Source organism: Dryobates pubescens, chromosome 13, assembly GCF_014839835.1.
Source record: "Dryobates pubescens isolate bDryPub1 chromosome 13, bDryPub1.pri, whole genome shotgun sequence".
Classification (NCBI taxonomy): domain Eukaryota; kingdom Metazoa; phylum Chordata; class Aves; order Piciformes; family Picidae; genus Dryobates; species Dryobates pubescens.
Genome location: NC_071624.1, coordinates 32,235,949 through 32,261,106, shown reverse-complemented (window position 1 = coordinate 32,261,106; position 25,158 = coordinate 32,235,949). Strand labels below are relative to the sequence as shown.

Sequence of the window (25,158 nt, the reverse complement as noted above, 5' to 3'; positions counted from 1 at the left end):
AAAAGAAGGAGCAAAAGACCAAAACCCAGGCGAGAGAGAGAGAGAGAGAGAACAGCACTGCAAGGTTAATGCCAAGTTGTTATTTTTTCACCCAGATCTGTACAGCAACATAGCAAAGAAGGAAGTGATCACAACCCAAACCAGACAGCACTCCGAGGGGATCCCAGTCCTGGACACACTCCCAACACTCAGCTGCTCCTACCCTAATGCACTCCAAACCAGTTCTACCTACACAGGACGTTTTGGTGTGGGGAAAAAAGCAAGTTTCTGTAAAGTTCCCTTTGTTTCCAGTGGGGATTTTGTGTTTTGGTTTGGTTTTTTCTTGTACAAAATATTACAAGGGTTGGCTGTTTTTTTTTTTTTTTTTCTCTTTTCTTTTCTTCTTTTTTTTTTTTTAATATATATTTACAGACTTGCACAGCTAGAAAAATATAAACTACAATTGGGCTTGGCAATTTCTTTTAAATACAGGACAGTTCAGAGCAAAAAGAAAAGAAATTGTAGTGGTAACACATCCTGCACAGAGAAGCTTCCTCCCCTTCAGCACATCCAAGCCTAAAAACCACAGCTGCAGGCAGGCAGCTGCCACAGCAAGTGCAGCAAATGCAACTCATCCCCCTCCTGGCACCAGGAAGACACAAGATGAATGCTGTTTGTGCAGGTTAGTGGCACGACAGAGGGAAAAATCCATAACTGAGCATCAAGTTCCTTAATGACATTCATTAATTTCCTAGGCAGGGCCTGTTAAAAAAGGACAGCTGACGATGGAACCTGCAGGGCAAGCAGCCCCCAGGTCCCCGAGGCCTCACACGAGGGCAGCCACAGTCACAGCTGCGGGGGGGGCCGCAAGCTTCAGGCAAGCCCCAAGGTTTTAAGGTGGGTTTTGGTTTGGTTCTTCCCCATTCAGCTTTTGAGTAGAGGCCAAGGAGGATTGTTTGTCGTTGCTTTAAAGCTCCAGTATCTGTCATTATGGCTTCAAACACCCTGCCCTTCCCCGAGACGAGGCAAGAGTGGCGCGGGGACAGCTCCCACGCGCCACAGCGCTCCGCACCCAGCTGTGAAGAGGTCTTCTCAGGAGGGTTTGCCAAACCAAATTGTAACAGTGCAAAACAAGATTCTCTCTTCTTCTTCTTTTTTTTTTTTTTTTCCTTCTTTTTTTTCTTCTTTTTTTTTCCTCTTTTTCTCCTCCGCAGAAGAGCTGTTGAGGCATCCAGGACACTGCTAGTAGTCAAGCCACTGAGCAAATCCTCTTTCTACCAGAGTTCTGTTTATTGACACCACCTGAGGAGAGTGGGGGAGGGGAAAAATGAAAGGCAGCAAGGTGAACAAACCACAAAAGCCCATCAGCAAGTCCCTCAGCAGCACTCCAGAAGCGTGCAGCAGCACCACAGGGCGCTGCAGTGGCAGCTGGCAGCATACACACCTCATCCCCCATCAGGTTCCACAGCTGGATCAGCGGCAGGCCTGTCACACTGTCATAATTGGTGACCTAGGAACAGAGAGATGAGAGGGCAGCAAGCCTGGCCTGAGCAGTTCCCCCTCCCTGGGGGTGTTCAAGGCCAGGCTGGATGAGGCCTTGAGCAACCTGGGCTGGTGGAAGGTGTCCCTGCCCACAGCAAGGGGGTGGGAGCTAGAAGTGTGCAGATGTGACTCTTCAGGATACAAGGTTAGTGGCCATGGTAGGTAGGTTACAGTTGGACTCAAAGGTCTCTTTCAGCCTTAGTGATTCTATGATCTTTAAAGTTCCTTCCAACCCAAACCATTCCCTGGTTCAGTGATGCAGGCCTGGCATCATTCACTGCACATCAGGCACTCAGTACTTAAGCTTATGTCTAGCCTAGAGGCAGGGTAGCCACTGCCACCAAGCAGCTGGGACACCCTGCTGGCCATGTTCCCTCTTGTCACTCAAATCCATGCCCTTGACTAGAATTAGTGATGCAGTTATGCTTTATAAACACATCCAGGTGTCCTCTATCCCTGACCAACACCAGCAACAAGTGGGAGCACTCATCCCCCCCACAGCCCTGCCCCACAGTCCTGGGTGGTGCTGATGTGACACAAGGGAGTCCTCAGGTTTCTCCACGAGAACCCTGCCCAGAGGCCAGGCTTGAAGGCTCTGGCTTTGGTTTGGATTTTCAGCTCACAGGCTGCAGAGGGATGGGGCAGAGAGGAGAAGAGCAGCACTCAGATGAACAGCAAGACTGCTGCAGAGGGCTCTGGGGTACCTGTGCCACCAGCACTGCGCCTCGAGTCATCTCGCTGACAGCGGCGTCGGCTTCGGAGGAGAAGTGATCCTCATCTTGGGAGGGAGCAGAGCAGAACACAGGTGAGACCTTCACAGGCTTCAGAGGCCAGGAGGGGCTATTAAACTAATCCTGTCTGACCTCCTCTGAGCTTGGTTAGGGAATCCTCACCCTCTCTGCTGGACACATTTGCTGACACCAGTCTGTTAAGCTGGAGGTGACAGCGGTGTGACACCTGCTGTGCTGCTGGGGGAAGGATGAAGTCTCTCCAAAGCCACCAGCCGTGCTCAGGTGAGCATAAGTGGCTGACAAACTAGGAGGCTTTCAAGACACAGAAGTCTAGTTCTGCAGTGCCTTTGAGCTGCCCTTAGCATACCAGTCTGCACTGTACCCCTGGCAGGTGTTTTCCTTTGGGTGCAAAGCTGCTTATTTATTACCCAGTTGCTGCAAAACAAAGTTTCTCCTCTGTGCTCCCCACCCCAAGCCCATCAGCAGCAAGTCCACTCCTCACAGCCCCAGCACCCTGAAGGAGGCCAATTACCTCAGGAAAAATGCAAATCACTGACTTCTGCAAGAAGCACTTTAAACCCTGCCAGTCCCAGAGGTACCTGCTGGAGTCCCACAGCCACAACCCTGCTGTGGGGAAGCCTGGCCTGACCCCTTGCTGCTGCAGCCACCCCTTCCACACCCAGAAGGGCAGCGCTCTGGACAAGGAGAGTGCTGCTCTACACCACTAGGAAAGGCAAGGCTAACCAGAAAGCATTTCCAGGCAGGGAGTGACACTCTGGCAGGGCTTGGAGGGCAATGTTTTGAAGACAGAACTGCACCCTTCAGCCTTTTGAGAAGAAAAGCATCAGGTATTTGTCTAACAGAAACTGTTTGCATTTACAGCTACTCTAGGACAGAAGAAAGCTGAGCAGTTACAGCTATCCCCTGCCAGCCTGCTGGTTAGGAAAGCAATCCATTCTCTCCTCCATGCAGAAAAGCCCCTGGACATTGATCACCCTGCCCCTGGACTCTGACAGGTTATGCTCTGCTACCACATTTAGAAGAACAAAACAATTCTTCCAGCCCTTGCTCCAGCCACATCAGAGGCTGTGCTTGCAACAGCAGGGAGAAGGCTTAGACAGAATCCTCACTGGCACCCAGCTGGCCTCCATTTAAACCTGCAGGAGCACCAAGGAGGCATCTCCAGAGCTCCATTACCTGGAAGTGGCACCACGTTGTCTAGTAAAACTTCAGCTCCTTGGAAAGGCAGTGATAAAAAGTCAGACCTTAAAGAGAAGAGAGACTCCATCAGGACAGGACCAGGGCTTCAAGTTCCTCCTGTAGAGTGACACTGGTTCATCAATGGCTCGATCAGGAGCCCAGTCAAAAAGCCACCAAGCCAGACTGTTCTCCCAGCATCAAAGCAGCAGCAATGAGCATGAGCCTGCCAAGTCAGGCTGGGCTCCAAGGAGAAACCACCTCCAGAACGGAGGCTGCGCTGCTTTGCTCTCACCTCTAGGCACAATCAAGTGTTTGATGTGCTTGTGGAAGAAAAGCCTCATCCAACACAGCTCTCCCAGCCAATGGAGCTGGAGCACAGAAGCTGAATCCTGTTCCTGGCCCATCAATTCACTGCACTTTGGGGCCTCCTGAAGGCCTCCTTTTGCTCAGCTTCTACACTGGCAGAAGTTGCCTTTTCCTCTCCCCTTCAGAAAGGGTCCTGCAAGAGCTGGCTGTGCTCCCAAGGAACCCACATCAGCTGCTGAGGCAAAGCCTTCCTACCATTTCCCACCTCAGCCGTGGAAAACCCCCAGCAGCAATACAACAGGGATGCCTCTGAAGAACATGGCAGCCAGATACGGCCTCAGGCCACGGAAGAGGAGCTAGAGACCTGATCTGCCTGAGCGTGTCGACCTTCACTCTGTCGTATCCTCCGTAGTCCACGTATCTGAGCTCCACTTCGTTGGTCTCCTCGAAGTAGCTAATGACCTGAGCCCGCAGCCAGGCCCCATCCAGGCCTGGAGCTGCACAGATGATGCCAACTGCAGAACAGAAGAGTTCAGAGAAGGAAGGCTCAGTGCCAGTGGGTTTCCAGAAACCACCGCTCCAGGCATCAGTAGTGCTGCAGCTCCCCACTGACAATCAGCAGCACTTCCTGCGCTGCTTCCACCTTTTTCAGCACCACCCACACTCCAAGCAGACAGCCCTGCAGCTGGGGCACAGGAGAGGTGGGCTTCACTCTGCCCCTACCGTGCTGTTCCACCCAGGTATCCAGCTCCCTGCCAGCTTTTGGTCATTAGCAGTGAGCTCTGTCATCCAAAGGAGGAAGCAAACACTAATGACCCCTTCCACGTGATGCACCCTGCCCTTCAGACCACGCACAGGCAGTGACACCAGGGAGCAGCTGCACACTTTGCCATCAAAAATACACCTGAGATGGATCTGATCTCGTTCTGAACATGCAGCTAGGTGGCTGGGGAGCTGCTCCAGGGATGAGCAGGGTAAGGAAGAGCAGAGCAGCATCTGTACTCTGGCAGCAGCTTAAAAGAGGGGATGACAAAGAGCTGTCACAGGGCCATCCACAGGGAACCTTCCCCAGCCCAGCTCAGGGCCATCAGGCTTCACATGACCCTGGAAGCTTCTGGAATGAACAGCCTGGGAGCAGCCAAGCTACTTACCTTCTACTGGAGTGGGCAGGGTTGGAATTTCAGGTTGAGAATAGCAAGCAGACATCTGCTGGTCGAGGCTTCGCAGGACGTGGAAGGTGGGGTGCGTGTGCTGCTGCAGGAACATGTGGCCTGCATCCACCTGGTTGGACACCACCACCTCTACAGTGACTCCATCTGGGAGGAACAGCTGCCACAGGGAGGAGAGGTTCTCATCAGTGCTCACTGCAACACAGCTTCACTCACAGCAACTTCCACGTCCCACCAGCAGCTCCTGGTGCTGGCAGCCACGGTGGAAGAGCCCTGGCACCCTGGTGTTGGACTGCCAAAGGCTGCTTTGGAGCAGCAGCAGAAAGCCAGGCACTGCTGCTGCTCTTGAAGTGCCCTCCCTGGGCACCAGCAGCTCATCAGCACACAGCAGCTGTGAGGGCTTTAAGGTCTGGAACAGGCTGCCCAGGGACACGCTGGGACTCACCCAGGCAGTCATAAGGAGGGAGTGAAGCGTCAGCGGCGTTGGTGGAGGTAGAGCATAGATGTTGGTCAGACACAGCTCTTTGAACTTCTTGCCAATCAGGCTCAGCACTTTTTCTACTTGCTGCATGGAGCCTGGAAGACACAAAGCCCACAGAGTCTGTAGCACAGATATGCTGAGGACATCCCAATCCCTAACAGCCATCAGAAGCCTTCTGCACTACATCAACAACTTCAGGTTTATGAGATGGGCCAAGCAGGAGCCCTGGCAGGGGCAGCCCTGCCCAGGCACCCTGGCAGGGGCAGCCCTGGCCGCCAGTATGAACCCAGTTCACTGGCAGATATTTTGCAGCCACAGGAGTCCAATACCCCTCCCCATCACCACGTTTGCTGATACACATCCCACAGCTCATCCTTCAAGCCTGAGGTGACCCTGCAGAAGCTGTTGGCTCAACTACAGCAGCCACAGCTGCTGAGGTGCAGCTCACCTCCAGCACACAGGGTTCAGCTGCCGTGGCACAGGTGACCTGGGGTAAAGCTCTACTGCAACAGCACTGAGCAGGGAAGTTCTGTACAGCACTGGACTCACAGCCACTGCATCTGTTCAGCCTCCTTGCCCATCTGATCAGGGCCCTGAGGGCACAGGTCAGAGTGTGAACCAAGAGACATTCCACTCACCTTCGATGTGACAGACCTGGGAGTCATGAAAATAAGGTAGTGTTGAGACATAGATTTTGGCACCAGATGCTTGCCTCAGGAAGCTCATGAATCTCCCCTGCTTGCCAATCAAGCGGCCAACTAACTCCTTGGTGGAAGGGACAAGAAAGCAACAGTCAGAAAGAGAAAGGCAGATCCAGCAGCACTGCTCTGTGGGGCCTGTCTCACCCACAGCCCCAGTGCCTGCAGCTTAGGGCCAGGCAATGCTGGCCCAGTGCAGAGTTCTGCTGGGCTGTGTTAAGCCAAGGTGGACAGAGATTGCCAAGCACAGCTCATCATCATGTCATCTAGAACGACACTAAGACATGATGGGACAAAGCCAGGCCTGCTAAAGGTGACTCTTCCTAGGCTCCAGTGAAGCCCTATCCCCTCTCCCAGTCTCCCACCACCTCTCTTTCTTAAAGCAAGCTACAAGGATTTTTCATTCAGGGAGGTGAGGTGCAGTAATGTTGCAGCAGCTGATTGGACACAGCAGCTCCACAGAACAGCTCAGAGGAGCATCCAGCTTGTGAGGAAGGGTTTAGACAGGCAGCTGAAGCATGACCCTCCCACACAGGAGGGGAAAAAAAGAAGGAAATGGTCCCCTGCTTTGAACTGTGCACCCTGAAAGCCTTCTGGATGCTTCAAAGCATCAGAGGAACAGATTGGATAGGAAGATAATGGGGAAAAAAATGAGTCCAACAACCACCTTGAGCCTGGGTGCAGCCCTGGCATGCCTCTTGTCTACAGCTCTGCACTGGCTCCTCACTGCTGTCGAGCCCTCGTGGGAGCTCAGTGCTGCAGTCCCTGCTGGCCTGTGGCTGAGCTCCCTGGGTGCCAGGCTGGCAGGAAGGGGGCAGGCTGCAGGCAGCCAGCAGCTGCTTACCTTGGGGACCTCGATCTCCCAGATGACAAAGTCAGGCTTGCTGGCTTCTCCTCCCAGCTTCTGGCGGCTCACTGTCCTCCTCATGGCACAGCCACTGTCCACAAAGTCCACACTCTCCACATCTGCACCTGAGAGACACACAGAAGGCTCAGCACCCTGCAGCACAGGGCCCAGCTGCCACACCAGCCCAGCAGCACACAGCTGTGGTCCCACTGAGCTCTTCCTGCACGTTCAGTAGCCACGTCCCTGCACCTCCAGTATTTCACACAGCCTGCTGAGTGTCCTCCTGCTCCTGGAGGAACACCTGGATGCCTCTGGGAATGCAACAGGAGGAGACCTGAGCTCAGCAGGAGCCCTTCAAACATCTCAAATAGGATGAGAGGGAGCAGATTTAAACTGGAGATCAGGAAGAAATTCTTTAGAGTGAGGGTGAAGAGACACTGGCACAGGTTGCCCAGGAAGGCTGTGGATATCTCCTCCCTGGAGGTGTTCAAGGCCAGGCTGGATGAGGCCTTGAGCAACCTGGGCTGGTGGGAGGTGTCCCTGCCCATGGCAGGGGGCTGGAACTGGATGATCTTTAAGGTCCCTTCCAATCCAACCCATTCTGGGATGCTAGGAAGCATGGTGGCAGCTTCCACAGCAGCAGGGACAAGGCACCATGGTCAAAGTTCCCAGCTGAACCAGAGCCATGCTGGCCTCAGTGCTTTCAGCCCTTGGCATCATCAGGCTCCACACCACACTCTTGTACCTTCTTCTCACCCCAGCAGTCACAAGGCAAAGCCATTTCCTTCCCATGGTTTCTCTCACTGAGTGAAAATGCTTTGTGGGTTTCATCCTTAACTGCTGGCAACAAGCAACTTCCCAACTGCTTTAGAGAATTCCAGCAGACACTGGCACTAAGGGCTGGTGGCACCAGGGGGGCCCAGAGGGGATTTCCACAGAGGTGAGCATTTGCTCCAACAGCTTTGGTGCTGTCAGGCACACATCATCCAGCATCTAGAAGGCAACAGCAATGCAGAGACAGATGTGGGAACTCCATGAAGGTTGTTCCCTGCTGGGATGCCCTGGCAGGCACCTACCCTTCCAAGCAAAAAGGCTTCAGGGTAACTGTCAGCAACCAACTGCTTTTATCAGTTCCCTGGTTCAGCCACAGCACCTCAGAAGCCTGCCCTACAGCCTCCTTCCAGCCACAGCCCACATAAAGACAGATGAGGACCCAGGTCTCCGAGCAGGACAGTGTCCAACAGCCTGCCCTGCACCCAGACATGGCCCCTTCACTGCTCAGGCACACAGCTCCAGTCACTAACCCTGTGCTGCAGCAGGGCCAGCCTGGGCACCCCTTCAGCACAGCCTGGGGATCACCCAGCTAACTGCATCCTACAGAGAGGGGAATCCAGAGAGCAAATGTGGACCTACCTGCAGGTGAGGGTGAAATGTTCATCTGCTGGGGAAGTTAAGCATGAAGAGGATTTATCTGAACATGTTCTGAAGCACACAAAATGCTTGTTCACCCCTTACCTCCTGAGTGCTCTCCACCTATCTCTGCTGCCCTGCTACACTCATGCTGCAAGTCTGGACCATCCTCTTTCAGAATCCCATTACTGTAGGCCACGCTGCTGCCCTCAGGAGGCTTCAGAGGAGCAGGTTTTTCCCTTGGTGCTGAGCTGTGCTCAGCAGATGTGCCTGGGGCTGCAGGCGTGCTCAGTGAGTTCGAGTGCTGGCCCGAAGCGACAGCCAGCGCTGGGTCCTGCAGGGGCTCCTCCACACCTGTGCCACCTTCACATGCACATGTGCTGTACCCAGAGTCCTCCATAACCAAAGGTGACTTTTCCAGTGCTGCTCCATGGTGTTCCACAGGAGCCAGGCCAGCTGCACGGCCCTGGCTGCACAGGTGGCTCCCGACCCCGCAGCTCCCTGCGCCACCCTGAGCGGGGCTGGGCGAGCAGCCAGAGCCTGTGGCACACTGCCCCTGCTCCTCTGGCTGCAGGGGTGGCAGTGCTGCAGCATCACCCTTCACAGCAGTGCTCTCACCAGCTGCTGCAGCCTCCTCTGCCAGCACCTGATCAGAAGGAACAGCTCTGGTCATCTCCAGAGGCCTCTCAGCACGGCTGGCAGCGGCCTGGCAGATCTGTGTGGACACATCACCTGCAGCACCAGACAGCACTTCCTCAGTTGCTGCCAAAATGACCTTGGAAATTATTTGTATTGCCACCTGCTCAATCTCCTCAACTTCTTCCTTGCCCAGCCTCACTCCTCCAGGCTTCTCTCTTTCCAATTCCTCTCCTTTTGGCTGTGTCTCCTCCAGACACACAGGTGCAGTGCCAGCCACTGACTTGGACATCTTTTCTTCCCCGGACTGCTCTGAACTCTCTGGTAACAGGCTCGCTGCAGAATCCTTGTGACCTGATAGAGCCTCAGCTTTGCTGCTGAGAAAGGCTTGTGGGGCACTGGCTTCCTTGCCCAGTCCCAAGCACAGGGCTGTCACAGAGCCAGGGGTTGACAGCATCATTTCTGGCATCTGGATTTCCTTAGGGGGCTTAAACGAAGAATCATCTGAGTGCTCTGCATCGCTGATCCGCTCTGAGACTCCCAAAGGCTCTTGTGCCAGGGGCATGGATGCTGATGGCCACTGGCCTGGGCTTGCAGGGGAGCCTGAGTCCTGTGCAAGGCTCACTGCAGCGCTGCTGGGAGGCTCTGTGCTCTCTGGGAGCAGAGGCAGAGCAACACAAGCAGGGAAACCGCTGCCACCTCGGGGCCCTATCCTGTCCAGTTTTTCACTGTCGTCCTCAGGGGTGCTGGGCTCAGCTGTGGCTACTGACAGGTCCTGCAGGTCCTGGGAGAGCTCTAACCTCTCGTGAGTGGGGGACAGCAGAGAGGGCGTCGTGGACCACGCTGACAGCAGGAAGGAGGAGGTCTCCTCTGGGCATTCCTCTTCTGGGGAGAGAGGCAGCCTCTGAAGAACACAGGCTTCTGTCCTGGCTGACTGAGCCTTCTGCTCCGCTTCTTGCTTCTCCTCCTCAATGGCTGTTGCTGGTTTCTCAGGGTAGCTTGCATGCTTTTTCCTGTGGGAATACATCCACCAGCAGCCAAGGAGCGCCAGCACCCCGGGAATGGCATAGGGGATGGCATTGTGGAAGCGCAAAGCCATTTTACAGAGCCTCCGCAGCTGGACCTAGGAGGGGAAACAGGAACAGCCTTAGAAGAGGCACGGGGAGGGTGACAGGAAGGCTACAGTTTCATAAATGCCTTGAGATACTTCTGGTAGGATCAACAGGCTTGTTTCCCAGCCCTTAAATTCACAGCTCTGCTCTACCAGCAGACCCAAGAACAAGACCCTCACCTAAGACCAGGGATGCCAGGACACTCCTCACCACGACACTCATCAGCTTCACCTTGTCTCACTTTGACACTTCAGCAGTTTCACCTTCTTTCTCCTGCCTCACCTCTGCAGGTCAGTGCTGCACACAAGGACAGCATTCAGCTGCAAGTGTCTCCAGCATCAGGCTGGGTTCACAACACAGCCACAGAATGCCAGGGGCTGGAAGGGGCCTCCAGAGATCGAGTCCAACCCCTCTGCAAAGCAGGACCACTTAGTTCCAGGGCAGACTGGCAGCATCACATTCCTGACAGTTCCAGAGCTGCCAACACACTTCCCTGAAACAACAGCTCAGGGAAGGTGAAGTGTTTTGCAAATGTCCTCATCCAGAGCACTGCAAGAGGCTGGAGTGCAGGCACCCGACAGAAGTCTGCTGTGAAGTGGGAGCTAAGGAGCAGCACACAGCGACTCTGCTGGCCTCTACATGCACAGAGTAGGAATTCCTACCCAAAGAGCAGCTGCAGCCTGATGAAGCGAGTGCCTCCCAATCACCAGAAGCCCCTCCAGAAGATTTCTCAGTATGGGAACCATGCTCTGGAACCCTTACACCAGTGGTATTTGTCTAGCTACAGCAGCCTGGCTGAGACACTACTGAGGAACCCAGCTAGAAAGTTTGCTTTACATCTACCTGTGCTGCTTCAAGAGCTGCCACTCCTTCCAGGGCTGAAAGCTGTCTCCTGCTCTAGAACGTGTGAGCCTTGCCCTGCCTGGGGAAGCCCTGTCCTCAGTCACGCTCCTCCACCCACAGCCCTTGCCTGGGTTACCCGAGGCAGGGCTGCTGTGTCTTTCCTTTTCTTTGGCTTGACACAAAGCTGAACAGTTGCCCACATCCCCTAAACAGCCTTGCTGCAAAGAGCTTCGAGCTTCTGTCTTCCCTGAGCAGGAACTAAAGCAAAGCAGCACTCGGCTGGCAGTGCCTCCACACCACAGACCCTGCTCCGAACCGGCCTCCAGGCTGCGGCCGGTGAGCAACAGCAACAAAGTTTGTTTGCAGGAGATAGCCAAGTGCTGGAAATGGAAACCACCCAGTGGGAAAGAGCATTATCTGGTTGCTTGTTAGAAGCACAGCACTGCTCAGACAGGAGACAATCAATCAGTCTGTCAGCTCTGCTTAGTCTGCCTCAAGCGGAACGAACCTCTCTGTTATCGGAGGGAGCGCTGGGAGCAGGGCTTCCAAACACAGCTCTCCTTCAGGGCCCTCATTTTCACGTGCAGCTGATTACATCCTAGCCCCAGGACAAAAACATGCCTCCCCTGGGCTCAAACCAAGCACCCAAACCCCAGATAACTCAACGTTCCCTCCGGATTCCTCACCTCCCCCAGCACCACCCTGCCACCCCGCAGCAGCTTCAGCCCAGCCTCCTCCAGGGCTGTTTACCCCAGAGTGCTAACGACTGAGCCAAGTCAGCTCAGGGCACAACCTGGCATTTTTCCCTCCATCCTAAATCAAAGGTGAGCTGCAGACATGTTTGTAGATCTCGAGAAGCACCTCCAGTATGTCCCAGATGAGGCATTTCTGTTGTTTATGAAACAGGGAACTTGAGTCGGTGCCCATGGGACATTCGTAGCTGCCACCTCCTAAACGCACGGTAGTGGACTTATCAAGCCAGGTATCACTGAGGCCTTCAGTTAACAGCAACAGCTGAGACGTGGAATCAAAAAGCTAACAAACCTAGGCAGTAATTGGATGTCTGGGTTTGGGAACTCTAAGTGGACAGGGTGAAGCTGGGATGTTCCCAAGACAACAGACTCAGGCTGATGCTCTCTGGCACCATGGCACACTGTGAGCCGCTGCAAGTGCTCATCTGCTGCCCACTGAAGTTGTTGTCATGAGTGCAGAACCACCCCACAAGCTGTCCCACAGGCAGACCACAAAGCCAGACTAAAGCAGCTCACACAAGCCCATTCCCAGCAAGCTTTGAAGACAGCTCTGTTATTATCCACTTCTTGAGGAAGCTGCCCCAGCAGCAGCCCCACACAGTCCTGCAGCACAGGAATGCCCCACGGAGGGCCAGCCCTGACCCGAAGCCTGGCAGACAACACAGCTCTAAGTCATTTTAAACCTGAGCATCATCCAAGATAAAGATCTTCACCCTCCTGTGATGTTCAGAGCAGTGGGGACTGGTGGATTAGCTGACAGCTCCTTGTGAAGTTCATTTAATTTCATGGCTTGTATCTGACTGGTTTCAGCCAGAGCTGCATTACACCATCAGCGATCCTTCTGAATGGGAATTCCACAGCCTTCCATCAGCTAGAAAGGGATAAGAGGCAGTGGCTCTGCACAGGATGCCAACTGACATCCTAAAGCCCTGGGCTGGACAGGGGACAAATAACACCAACCAACACCTCCTTACCTAAACCCCAGGGGAAGCCTCTGGGGGCCTGGTTTTGACAGGCTGATCACAGCACTGCTCTTCATCTGATGCCCAGAAAATGGCTGATTTGCAACCTGAACAGCTGGGAGATGCAGGACACCTCCTTCATTTCCCCCACAGGAGAGCTCCTAAAGCTCAACATCCATCTTCCACCACATTTAAGAGCGACAAAAGCCTCTCTCCATCACCAGCGTGCCAGCCAGCTCGGGGCTGCAGGGGCAATGGGATCATTCAGACCCGGGGAGGGAAGCAAGCCTGGGGTTTTCCTGCCAGCAGCGGAACAGAGGATGGCAACTTGTCAAATCACACAGCTCCAAGCCCTGCCCAGCTGCAGCCAGCTGGGGAAGCACCACAGCTCCAGAGGCTGTGGACTGCAGACCAGCAAGTGTCTGAGCCACACGCAGTGTGAGGTGCTGGGTGCCCCAGCTGCTGCCCAACACACAGAGCCTGCACCAAAAATAGTGCAGCGCTCACACGCTGCATGCAGCCCCCCCCCGCCTCCAGACACTTCCCCCTGGCACGGCAGGAATCCAGCCTAAATGTCACACCTTACACCAAGACACGGCCAGGGAGCTGCAGCAAGGGCAGGAGGCTTCCCCAGCTTGCTAAATAACCTCCACAGCAGGTGAGGAGGGGATTAAGACCCCAAGGGAAGAGTAGGGGGCAGTCAGCTCTCCAAATCTGTACCCTGACTTATGGGAAACTGCTGGTACAGATCGGGTTGATGAGGATGAAAATGAACTCTCAGACACACACTCACCTACCTTAAAAGACCAGCCAAGGACACTCAGCTTATTCTAACTTATTCACATGAGGGTCCCAGAGCAGTTTGAAGCCACCCTGTTTCTCCAGCCAGGACAAACAAGCTGCAGTACACATCCTTATAAGGCCAGAAATGTCTGCAGCAGGAGGTTCACAGAGCAGCCAGATCATTCATCCTCAGGGGCCGAGAGGAGACTCCAAGCACTCACTCCTGAGCTTCAGGGCTTCCCACACACAAGGAGGTCTGTTCTGGAGACAAGCTGCTTCAAGTCCCTACAAGAAGAGGGACAAGGACAACTGCCAAGTGACTGAGCCCCCATGCTCAGCGCTGCTGGCCCCTGTCTCTTCTGCTCCAGCACTCGAGAGGTTGCTCTTCCAAACCCAAGAAGCAGAGGAGCTCAAGGCTGGAATTGGAGTTTATCGTCCTGAAGGATCCCAGAGCCCAGGAGCAGGCAGCAAAGTAGGAAATGCAGCTTCAGTGGCAGGGTCAGGACTGCTCCCTACAAACCCCAGAGTCAGTATTTGATTTCCTGAGCGCTGTGCTGCTATCTGGGTGACAGAGAAGGGGACGAGGCTGGCACGGCTCGCACTGAAGGGGACCACGTGGGCTCTCCACATTTTCCATGCTAAAAATAAGCAGCAGCACATGCTTGGCCTTGCAGGGGGCACAGGAACAGGAGCTGACTAAAACCTGAAGAACTAGGGGTGTGACACTCAGGGTTGGAGCAGCAGAAATCACTGCAGAGGGCTAGAGACAGAGAGACTTTCCCTGACCCACCTGTGGCATGGCCGAGCGAGCAGCTGCACCAGCACGTGGCACTGCAACACCTCACCTGCATCTTTATCTCTGTATGAGAGCCAAAGGAGACACTCCACAGCAGAGGGACCACCTGCTGCTTCCAGCTCTCCCTGGAAGGCAGAGGGGTTTCCTACCCACGCAGGTCAGCAGCTGACCTTACAGGATGGATGTGTGAGGTCACAGCGACCTGCGGTACCACCGGGCTGCAAGCCCTTGCACCGCATCCCTGATCACCCAGGGCTCTGCAGCCTTTCCCAGGCTCTTCTCCCAGGCCAGCCTGGTGTACCACCACCAAAACCAACATCACCCAGAGGTGAGAGCCCAGAAAACATGACTGAGTAGCTACAGACAGCCAAAGACAGGTAGGAGCCTGGCAAGCAACCTCTCCAACTGGATGGCACTTACTCTAAGCAAGAAGGGAACAGGTAAGCTTCTCTATACTTAAATAATTAAGGCTAAGTGCTCTGCAGCAACTTCTGCTTCAAACACCAGGACTGAGAGACAAGGAGAGCAGGAGGCACCCCTTCAGCAACAGCACCTTCTCACAGCCCAGCTAATGTGCTACAGAGCTCATGAAACAGCCTCTTCTGTCAGTGGAAGCTAATGAGGCCCCTCCACAGCCTTAAAGCATTGAAGAGCCTTTTGCAGAGGGGGAAATGATGACCTAAGTAAAGGGCTGCAGAAGCTGGTGGTTGCAGTTAAACTGGAGCTCTGGAACAAGAAACACCACCAGCACCAGGCTGGCTTTTATCTCTAAGATTAAAAAACCTGCTTCCAGTGTAATCAGCTTCACTGATGTTCCTACAACAGCTCACTCCCCTCCTTTGGTGCTGAAGCTGGCCCAGGCTTCATCAGTCCTTTCCTCCCTCTCAGGAGCCAGCGTGGCCCAGCACAGCTCCAGCAGTATCACCCCAAGGCCAAAGCAGGACTTGGAGCAGTTTTTATTGACACACTCACCGTGGAAGCTGCAACCCAGCCCAGCTGCAGGGGTTTGGAAATCACCAGGAAGCTCATCCATATGCAAACACCAGCAACCCCCAGCACCTGCACTGCCTGATGGAGCAATGCAGGGCCCTGAGCCGATGGCTCCTGCTAGGCAGTGCCACAGCTTACATTGTAATTAGCATTAACCCTAGCAGGTATCAAGGCCCTTACTGCATTTTACATCCTATTACCCTCCTGCTCCACCCATTATTGATCATTTCCTGAGCCAGCCAGTGTCTCCCTGTGAATCCTCTCACACAGGAAGGCCACAGGAGTTTTCCACCAGAAGGGTGTCTCAGATACAGAAGATACAGAGTTAGATTTGGGGCTTTTTCTGTGGGTTTGGGAGCCTGCTCCACAAATGGAGCCAGACCAACTGTTCTGCTTCTTCAAGCTAGCCAAAGAGTCCAGCACACAAGCCAGAGGCCACAGCACCTTTCTGTTACCACCTGGCTCTACACTGCAGAGGAAGCTCTCTGACTCAGACTAACCCACTCCGTGGTGCACCACTCTCACAGCCAAGAGGCCAAGACAGCAGCAGGGACTCTCTTAACAGCTTCCTTGGCACAGCTGCCAGTCCAGAGCCAATGCTTTTAAAAGCATTTTTCACAGAAGAATGAAGAGAATCAGTCCTCCATGGTGCAGGCAAAGCAGCTTTTATTACCTTTATAATCCACCAACACATTACCAAATGTTTCCCCAAACCCAGGCTCCATCACCTCTCCTTCTTCCTGCAGGCTGCACCCAGGCTGGGGAACAGAAAGAATTGGTTGCCAGAATTTCAGAAAAATAAATACATTCAGTAGTTAGCACTTGAGGCTTGCTTCTAGAGCAGTGAAGCTAAGACCATGGGCAACAGTGTAGTGCCCAGTGCAGGAGCAGCTTGAAAATTCAAGCTGAGAAGCAGCCAGCCAAGTCAGATGCTTGGCATCTCTATCAGCTTCCAAAAACCAGGCACAAACAACACTTGGAAGCAGAGACTAAACTAACCAGAGGCTGCACACAAGACAAAAACCAGGCTCTGACTTTCCAAGACGACAGAGGGCTGAGGTTTACATCACAACACACTGATAGCACTGCAAGAGATAGCGAGATGAGAGGCAGCACTGGGGCCACACAGGTATCTGGAGAAGAGTAGCGAGTCCTGCTCACTAGGAGTTTACCATGCACAGCTCTCAGACCTTGATAAAAAGCTGCTCAAAACAAAGGCTGGACTGGACTTCCACAGCACGGCAAGCAGCAAGGCTGTTGAGTTGGAAGCCTCCTTCCCAGGGCCTGGCTCGCTGAGAACAAGCCAGAGGAGCACACACAGAGGAAGAATATCAAACACTTGTGTTAAAAAAAAAGCACTCTGTATTCATCTGTGCTAGGCAGCAACAGCAAAGGTTTCACCAAGAGTCATTTAGACTGAACAAGCAGGAAGATAACTTATAGGCATTAACAAGCTTGCTCCAAGAAGTTACACAACATACTTGAGACCTAATCAGAGCGAGACAGCTTCACTTTGATCCCTGTTACAGCAGCATCTCCAAGCCCTCACCCAAATTATGCTGGGGGCTGCTCTCATCCACAGAACAGCTTTCTCCTAAGACTGCAGGCTGCCTCCCTCCTCTCCTCATCTCTGGCAGCCCTGTTCTAAAAAGGCAAAGTCAAGACACAGATGAAGCGACCCTCCCACAGTCACAGTGAGTTGGAGGAAGCACAAGGAACAGAGAACAGGTGCTCCAGAGATGGGAGCCCATCCTCTTCAGCAGGCAAGCAGAGCTCTGTAGCCTCCATTCCACTTCAAATACCGGGGGGAGTTACGTGCAAACATCTATCCTGCACCCCTCAGCACACACTCACTCACTCACCCCACCCCTGCTTTTCAACCAGGCATGGAACACACATCCAAGCTCTTAACAAGGGCGGCTCCTCTGAGGAAAGGGGACCTGCAGGGTCACAGTCCTAAGGGAACTCACACTCCAATCCTTGTTCCAGAGACTTCAGGTCTCCAAAGCACACAGCCTCATCCCCATGCAAAGCTAATGCCCCAATGCAAGCAGCACATGCAGGTCAGGAGCCTGCGCCAGCAACCGCTGCTATTAATACACAAGGAGTCAAGACCAGCCGCGGCACATGGCAAAAGTTCCTCCTCCTCATTGCCAGGTGGCAGCAGAGGTCAAAGGCAATCAGGACCTCCCCAGGGCTGCAGCAGTGATTTGTCTGCTGAAGAATGAGGCTAAGTGGTTTTTTTCTTTTAATGAAATATGCTACCCTGCTAATAGTCAGGTAGAGGGCCCAGAGAGTCAGAGACAGCTTCCAGCCAGGGGACAAACCACAGGAGCAGCAAGGTTCAATGGAAGCCCTGTCATGGACAACAGAACCCCCCCCAGTAAACCAGCTGAAGGCAGATCACCTGCAGCAGCAGTGAGTGACGTGCAGACTCTATACCACCTTCAACCCCCACAAGAAGCAAACTCAGCAGCCTTGATTTCCAGGAGGTATTAAGCACCTGCTGGATAAAACAGCTTCTTGCAAGGAGCTGAAAGTGGCTGCCCGAAGTTAATCCTCACGTCATGAAGCTCAGCCAGCCACTGGCATTAAGAGTTCCACAGAAGCGCTGCAGTTACAATAAAACCATCAGAATGTTAAAAGGCTACTCACTAGATCTGAAACCTTGAACAATTAGGAGTAATTAATATTTTAATTAATGTTTTTTCTTACTTCCAGATGTTGCTGGAGGCACCTGGGGCAGCAGCCCTGATCTGATTCCGGTCTCCCCGGCCGCTACAAAGACCTCGGATGGTTTTTTTCCCACCTCAGCTAAGTGCACATGAAAGATGAGAGCCACAGACAAGAGGGGCATGCTGCATTCAAAGCATTATGCTCTTCAGATAACTCCACTGCTGCACAAGTGTCCTTGCTCTCAAATTGCCCTGAAGTCAGCCTGCAATGTTTTCAAAGACTCTCAGCGCAGCACAGCCACCGCTGCTGGCTCTCGGCAGCGTTGGCCGCAGCCCTCAGACAAACTCCTGCCACAGCTCCCAGGAGAATCTTCAGGAACTGGGAGCTGCATACTCTGGGGGATCTGAACTGCAGGTACCTCCATCTCACACCTGGCTGGGGAGGGGAACTCCTGTTGTCCAATTTCAGGCAGTGGGGAATGCCTAGGCTAAACCAGAGGCTTTCTAGGCAAGTGGTGATTCTCAGCATTGGCATCCTGAAGAAGGAATCTGGTTCCTAGGGCAGGTGTCTACACTCAGAATGGCTAAGGAGAGCACATCTCAGTGAGAAGCAGCTACCAGAGCACAGAGCCACTGGGTTCCCCCAGCACTGTCCACGCAGACCCTCCAAATCTAACCATTCAATCTGTGGGATGTCTGAGAGCAAACAGCCTGCAGCCCTCTTGTACAGGGCACTGCTGCAACCACAGCAAGACTCACCTGCCTGAGCCCCCAGCTCTCCCAGGACAGCTTTTAAATGTGAAGAGCTCAATGAAATGGTGAAACTGAAGCTGGGAAGCTGGGTGGTAACCAGGGCAGCAAGCACTGCAGTGAGAAGGTGGTTTCCATCAAGCTTCAAGCACAGCTCAAGTTCTACAGATTTTTGCTCCTTTGAACTCACTGAAAAGTTGTCATTTCCCTCAATGCACCAGGCAGCACACTCAGGCAAACCAGTTAATCAAGAACTAAGCTGTGCCATCAGGGTGCAGGCAGGGAAGCTGTCCTACCCTCTCCCAGCACCACAGCTACTGGGGGATTCCTGGCTGACAGGTACTGCAGCTCGGGGGGTGCCTGCACCACGCTGCACCCTTCACACAGGAAGCTCATTAAAGAGTGAAGAGGCTCAGTGACTCAAACTGGGTCACACAGTGACCCTCTGGGCAGGGGAGCAAGCTCAGCTCACTGGCTCTGACAGCTCTGCTCCATGTGCTAGGAGGCAGAAGCCATCCCTCCTGTGCCAGCCCTGCTGCAGCACACCACGTGCCCTCCCTCGGCTGTCCCGCCACACGCTCGGCTCTGCCTCAGTAGATCATTCACAGGCACAAAGCAAACAGGAGAAAAGCAAAGTTGCCCTCTCTTGCTACTACTTTCCCCAGCAACCAGCCATTTCCTTTCCCCCAAGACAAAGTCCACAGAGGCTCTGATAACACAACCACCGACCTGACCACTGCAGCACATGGCCCTGGAAACACAAAGTCACAAATGACTTCCACTCGCAGCTCCTTACTTCTCCACAACAGATGGGAGAGTGTGGTCAAATGCAGCTTTGTTGCTGTTTCCTACTGTTACAGGGAACTGTCCCCAAAGGATGCCCTCACCGAGACACCTACTCACTTTGTGCTCCCTACTCCATGGAGTAACTTACTCTAGACTGCAATAAAGAACTTGGCCAGAGACAGATCAAGTTGCCCAACTCCGGAACGCAAGCAGCTTGGATCTTGCTGCAAGGTGAAAGAAGAAGGAGACAAAGAAAAGAAAAAAGGCCAAAAAAAATTGGTCAAACAGCAAGGATTCCTCCAGGAAAGCCAAGGCCACTAAAACAGTAATTCCTCAGGAGCAATAATGGAATTCTTTTGGTGCTGAGTGCGCTCTGTGCCGGCCGACAAACAGAAGCCACTGCAACACATGAGAAATTTGCCAACAGCAGTTTTGGGGCTGTTACCATAACACAAGCACACCTTGCCTTACCAGACAGGCAGCACAAGGCATCCCTCGTCTTCCCTACAAGTCAGCAGCACTTGTGTCAGCTCTCCCTTGCGTTTCCAAGCAGCCCCGGCACAGGCTGCAGCAGGAATCACCACAACTCACAGAGCTCGCAGGGCTCCTTCGGCCAGCCCGGCTGGCTCCTTCCCCAGTGACTTTCTCACTAATTGACTGCGCTGCTGTCGAGCGTGGAATGAGCAGTAAACCACGCATGACACCAGGAGAGACCGAGAACGGCCACGCGCGGCGCGGACACAACCTGCTCACCCCGACGCCAGCCCACGGCCCTCAGCCCCACCCGCCCCGCTGACACCGGGGCCATAGGAGGCTGCAGGTCGCTCGGCTCCCCGGCGGGCACCGGCCCGGCCTGGCGCACTGCCCTCGGGGGCTCCGGGTGGTCCCGCACGGCGCTGGGCGCTAGGGCAGCCCCACGGACGAACGGTCCCATGGCCCCACGAGAACCAGGGGTGACCTCCGGACCGGGCCGGGGGCCGAGCACGTCGGCGCTGACCTTGGCCGTCGCCGGGCTTCGCGACACCGCTCCCGCTACGGCTACGGCCTAACAAGCCGCAGCCTGCAGGGAAGGCGACGCGGCCAGCACCGCGCGGCCAGCACCCCCGGCCCGGCCCCCTCTACTCCCCGGCCCCTCGGCCGGGAGCGACGGCCCCACACCGAGGGGAGCTGCCCACTGACAGCCCAGGGCAGCGGGCCCCGGCGCTCCCCGAGGAGTCGTGCGACGGCCCCCGGCGATACTCACGGATGGTCCGGTCCGGCGCGGCGCCGCCCGCCCCACCCCGGCTCCGGCAGCAGGTCACGGCCCGGTGCCGCCGCCCCCCACCCGCCGCGGCCGCGCCAAGCCCACGTGCAGCGGCCGGGCCGCGGGGCTGGGACATGCAGCGCGAGCGCCGCCCCGCCCCGCGCCCCGCCCCGCGCCGCCCGCGAGACCGCCGCGTCTCGCGCGAGCCGCGCTGCTCTGCGCGTGCGTGCGCGCCGCCGGGGCCGGGGGCGCCGCTCGGGGCGGCGGGGCGCGGGGGCGACGTCTGTGCCGCCTGCAGGCTTCCCTTGCGCCTTTCGCGCTCTCGGCTGGGCGCGGAGGGGACGAGCGGAGCGCTGCCGCCGAGCTTCGGTCAGCGCTGGCCGCGCCTGGCTCCTGCCTGTCCCTCATCCCCGGCGGGCAGCGCCCTGCGCCTCGCCGGGCCGGGCCTCTGCCAGCGGCCGCGGAGCTGCTGTAATGGAGGGTTTGGCCGGGGATGGCTCCTTGCCCCTATCTCCTCCTGAAAGGCTGCATATGGGCACCCGCATCCGCTCCGACTGCTCAGCCCTGTGCTCTGCTGCGATCCCTCGGCTGATCCCAGCCCCGGAGCCAAAGCCCTTCTCTGCTCCTGGCGCAGCCAGGCAGCGCTGGCTTCCACCGTGCTGTTCACACAAGCAAAGAGAGGTGAATCCGTGCTTTATACAGAGTTTTGTACAGGCGCTGTGCGTGCTCAGCAGACGGCAAAATGCTGGGCAGGGAGCAGCCAGCAGCTACAGCAGCGATGGGCTGGAGCTGCTGTGCGCCCAGGCTGAGCCAGAGTGAGGACAAACTGTGATCAGGCAAGGGTACTGCTTGGCTACAGTAGCGCCCGGTTGGGATTCATGGATAATTCTCTTTCCAGTTTATTAGATACTTGCAACGTTTGGCAGAGCATTTTCCTCCCTTAAAGGAGTCTGATTTCTGTGTCCCAAGGAGGCTCTGAGGCTTTGGTGAGGGGCACACATTAGAACAGTGGAGCTTGTCATTGCTGAAGCATCTCTGGGGCATCAGCGCTTGTCTGAGAGTAGCTTTCAGGACAGCTCTGGGCAAGTCCCTTGGAGAAGACTGTGGGAAACAGTTGTAGTTACTCTAAGGAGCTTGGGAGTGCACAGCAGAGTGGTATGAAAGAGGAGGGGGTGTGGAGCAGCCATGCCTTGGGAAAAGTCCTGTGCTGACCTTTGTGGGGCACGGTGGTTAATTTCTGTTTTAATAACACTTGACACCCGCGAGGGAAGGAGTTTGGCCTGGGTCTGCGTGGGGAGAGCAGCTTGGGAGCGGTGTATCCTCCAAGCAATCCCACACAGCTGCGTGGGGAGGCATGGAGTGGCAGGAGGCAGCTTTTGCTGGGTGCTTCTGCTGTGCAGCCTGGCACAGTGCTTCCTTCTGCTGTGAATCAGAGGACATTGCTGTGCCTGGGCTCTGGGGTGGGCACTGCTGACCCTGCTCGTTGTAGGATTTGGGTCTGCAGTGTGTGCAGCAAAGAGGAAACTTCCTGGTTTGTCAGTGGATCTCTGTGGTAACAGAAATGCCTCTGGATTCCCCAACAGAGCCACTTAGGCTCCTCCTTCCTTCCCTGCCTTTTAGAAACTGAGCAGCAGTCAGAGGGAAGAAATAAGCCAGGGAGAGATGGCTTCTTGCTTTGGGGCGAGAAGAGGTAGCCAGGAGAAGTGAGACTGTAAACCAGAGTCATTCCTGGTGGTGACCAGCGGGAGCACCACTTGCTCTGGGAGCCTGATCTTCCTTTCTAATCCACAAGTGGCCTCCTTCCTTCTTGTACAGCCGAGTTCTTCCCCCTGCAGAGCCTTTGCCGTGCCTGTGAGCCTGCCTGGCTGTGACCAGCGTGCTCCTCGCTATGTAACGAGGCAGGAAAACTGTTGCAGACACGTCAGCAGCAGGACGCCAGGGCAGTTTCTCGGCCTGGCTGACCAGGCTGGCTGGAGCTCCCCCTGCCCAGTTGTTTATTTCCATGGCGTGCAGCAGGCGGTGGGGACGCTGCAGAGTCTCCGTGAGTAACCTGGGGAAAATCACAGCCCCGTGCTTTGAGCAGGGTTGTCCTTCCTAAAATGAGTGGCTTGTGAGTGGGGGTGAAAAGCTCCTGATTTGTCTCAGGCCTTTAGTTTGGAGCAGGCAGAGATTAATAAGCAATAGCTGCTTAAAGAGTACAGATTGCACCACACGGGGCATGGGGGAAATGCAACAAAGCTGACTCAGACTTTGCTCCTTGAAAGCCTTTAACCTGAAGATCCCAGAAGTTCGTTAAGGATTCCACCAGCAGACTGTTAGTTACCCTTGGGCTGCTGAGGTGTTTGTGATGCCTTCTGTTTGAGAGGTTTAGCCCAAGGTCACAAGGACAGCACAGATGGTGACCACAAACATCTTAAGCTCTTTGTGTGCAGCAGAGCTGAGCTCTTCCAGCAAAGTCCATAAGCTGTGCTGTCATGGGAAGGCAGAAAAACCCTCTTGTGTTGAGTAGCACTGGAATGATCCTGAGGTCAAATAAAACAGACACTGCTGGCAGGGCAGTGAGCTGCTGCATGGCTGCCAGGGCATGGTCCTCCTCCAGACACACTTCCTGGCTCTGGAGTTCTCATGAGTGGGAAGAGCTCCCTAGCCTGCCAGGTCAACTTTCATCCTGATTTAAAAAGCAAACAAATGGTCCCAGCAGGAAAAATTGGCACCATCCAAAGTCAAAGAGCTTCTGAAAATGAGAAAAGAGCAGGCAGGGCACCTCAGCACCCTCCAGGCTAATCAAGCCTTTGTTGTAAATTACAGGGGTGCCCATTAACATCTCAAACAGGACTGGAAAGTTGAGGCCAGCAAGAGGCACTTGGATTGCTTTGCAGGGAGTTAGATCCAGAGTGCCACAGCAGGTTCCTTGTGCTCAGCACAAGCCTGGTTCCAGCTCTCTCTGCTCTCTTCTGTTGCTTTGTCAGCAGCAAGGGGCAGGTTGTGGTGCCAGCTGTGCCAGTGCCCCTCTCCTCTTCCAGCAGAGCCCTCCTCTCCCTGCAGCTAGCACAGAGCTGTGCTGGGGGGCTTGGGGAGCCAGGCTGCCTTCCTGCAGCTCAGCCTCAGAGCTGTGTCTGCCCCGCAGCTGATGCAGGCAGCGACAGCAATTGTTCCTCTTTCAGAGACCAGGAGCTAAGAATAAGGACAGGACAGGCTGGAGGAAGAGCAGAGGAGGTGGAGCCCTGGAAGAGAAACACCAGTGCAGCCTTCAGCACAGTGTGCAGCAAGCTGGTGATGGCCTCATGTCCCCCTTCCATCAGCATCCCTTCAGGTGAGTAGCTCAGCAGGATCCAGCTGCTGCTCTTTGATCCCCAGCGCATGGAGCCTGGGCTGCTCTTTGGGGCAAAGAGAGAAATTCCTCTCCCTGTTTTGTGGTGCTGCCTTGCCCACCCCGGTGGCCTCCCCACCAGTTTGTGCTGTGCTTCAAGCTTGTGCATGTTTTGTGTTGCTCTGGGCCAGCCTCAACTCTGGCTCAGAGCCACTGCTCTGTGCTGTCTCTGCCCCAAGTTCAGCCGTGCCCAGTGGGGTCTGGTGGAAGCTCCAAGCCTGGCAGTGTTCAAAGCCTGGTTGGATGGAGCCTCGAGCAGCCTGGGCTAGCAGGAGGTGTCCCTGCCCATGGCAGGGGGTTTCAAACAGATGATCTTTAAGGTCATTTCCAACCCAAACCATTCTGGGAGAAGCCTCCCTCCTGGTGCTGCCCTAAATGCAGTGCAGGCTTCTCAGGAAGGAGAATGTCTGTCTTGCTGGGAGCTCAGGAGGGGCAGGGAGCAGTTAGGGAAGGGAATCACCAAGCAAGGGGGGAAGAATGGTGGCTGGTACTGCAAGGAGCTGGGCAGCATAGATAGCAGCAGAGGAGCTTCATAGAAAGCAAATAAGGGCAGAGGCAATAGAGCCCAGAAGAGGTGAGGCAGAGGCACCACTGCCCTCTCCCCTGGCATCTTGTATCTTAGCCACAAGTGGCCTCAGGAAGTGGAGTTGATGAGCCAGAGCGTGGAAAACTTGCTCCCAGGCAGGCCTGTCCCCAGTCCACCTCCCTGGACCTGGCTGTTCCAGTTCCCTGTGTCTGGGTGACCAGTTCTGCAGTGCATGCAGTGTGTTCTGCTGAGCACTCCATCTGCTGGGCCCACCTCCTGCTCTGGGGACTCTTAACAGGGGCAGAGGCGGCAGAACAGCTCTTTCTGGTTTGTCTGAGGGACAGTGTGCTGTGAGAAACAAATGACAATATGATTTCATGGCTCAGTGGGCTTCACTGGAGCCCAGAGTTAGTTACTCATGGCTATTTATAGCACCAGCATTTGAATACCCCTCAAGATGCAGTCATCAGGCCTTTTCCATCCCTGCCTTGAAGAACAAACCCCTGCTTGTTCTAACAAGTCACATCACAGGAGATCTTCTCCTGTGCTCTCCACCCACACAGCCCTGGGA

At 54.9% G+C, this 25,158-nt stretch overlaps 1 protein-coding gene across 1 annotated transcript; it reads right to left on the bottom strand.

The window, feature by feature from the left end:
• Nucleotides 1–1,175: 1,175 nt before the first annotated feature.
• Nucleotides 1,176–10,116, bottom strand: AKAP1 (A-kinase anchoring protein 1). The gene is made up of 10 exons (XM_009908865.2): nt 8,469–10,116; nt 6,951–7,078; nt 6,047–6,173; nt 5,373–5,503; nt 4,910–5,087; nt 4,123–4,273; nt 3,450–3,517; nt 2,226–2,299; nt 1,424–1,489; nt 1,176–1,281 (listed from the first exon to the last, which is right to left on the bottom strand). Exons 1-10 carry the CDS (start codon nt 10,096–10,098, stop codon nt 1,222–1,224), a joined length of 2,613 nt encoding a protein of 870 aa, XP_009907167.2. The 5' UTR covers nt 10,099–10,116; the 3' UTR covers nt 1,176–1,221.
• Between the last annotated feature and the right edge of the window lie 15,042 nt (nt 10,117–25,158).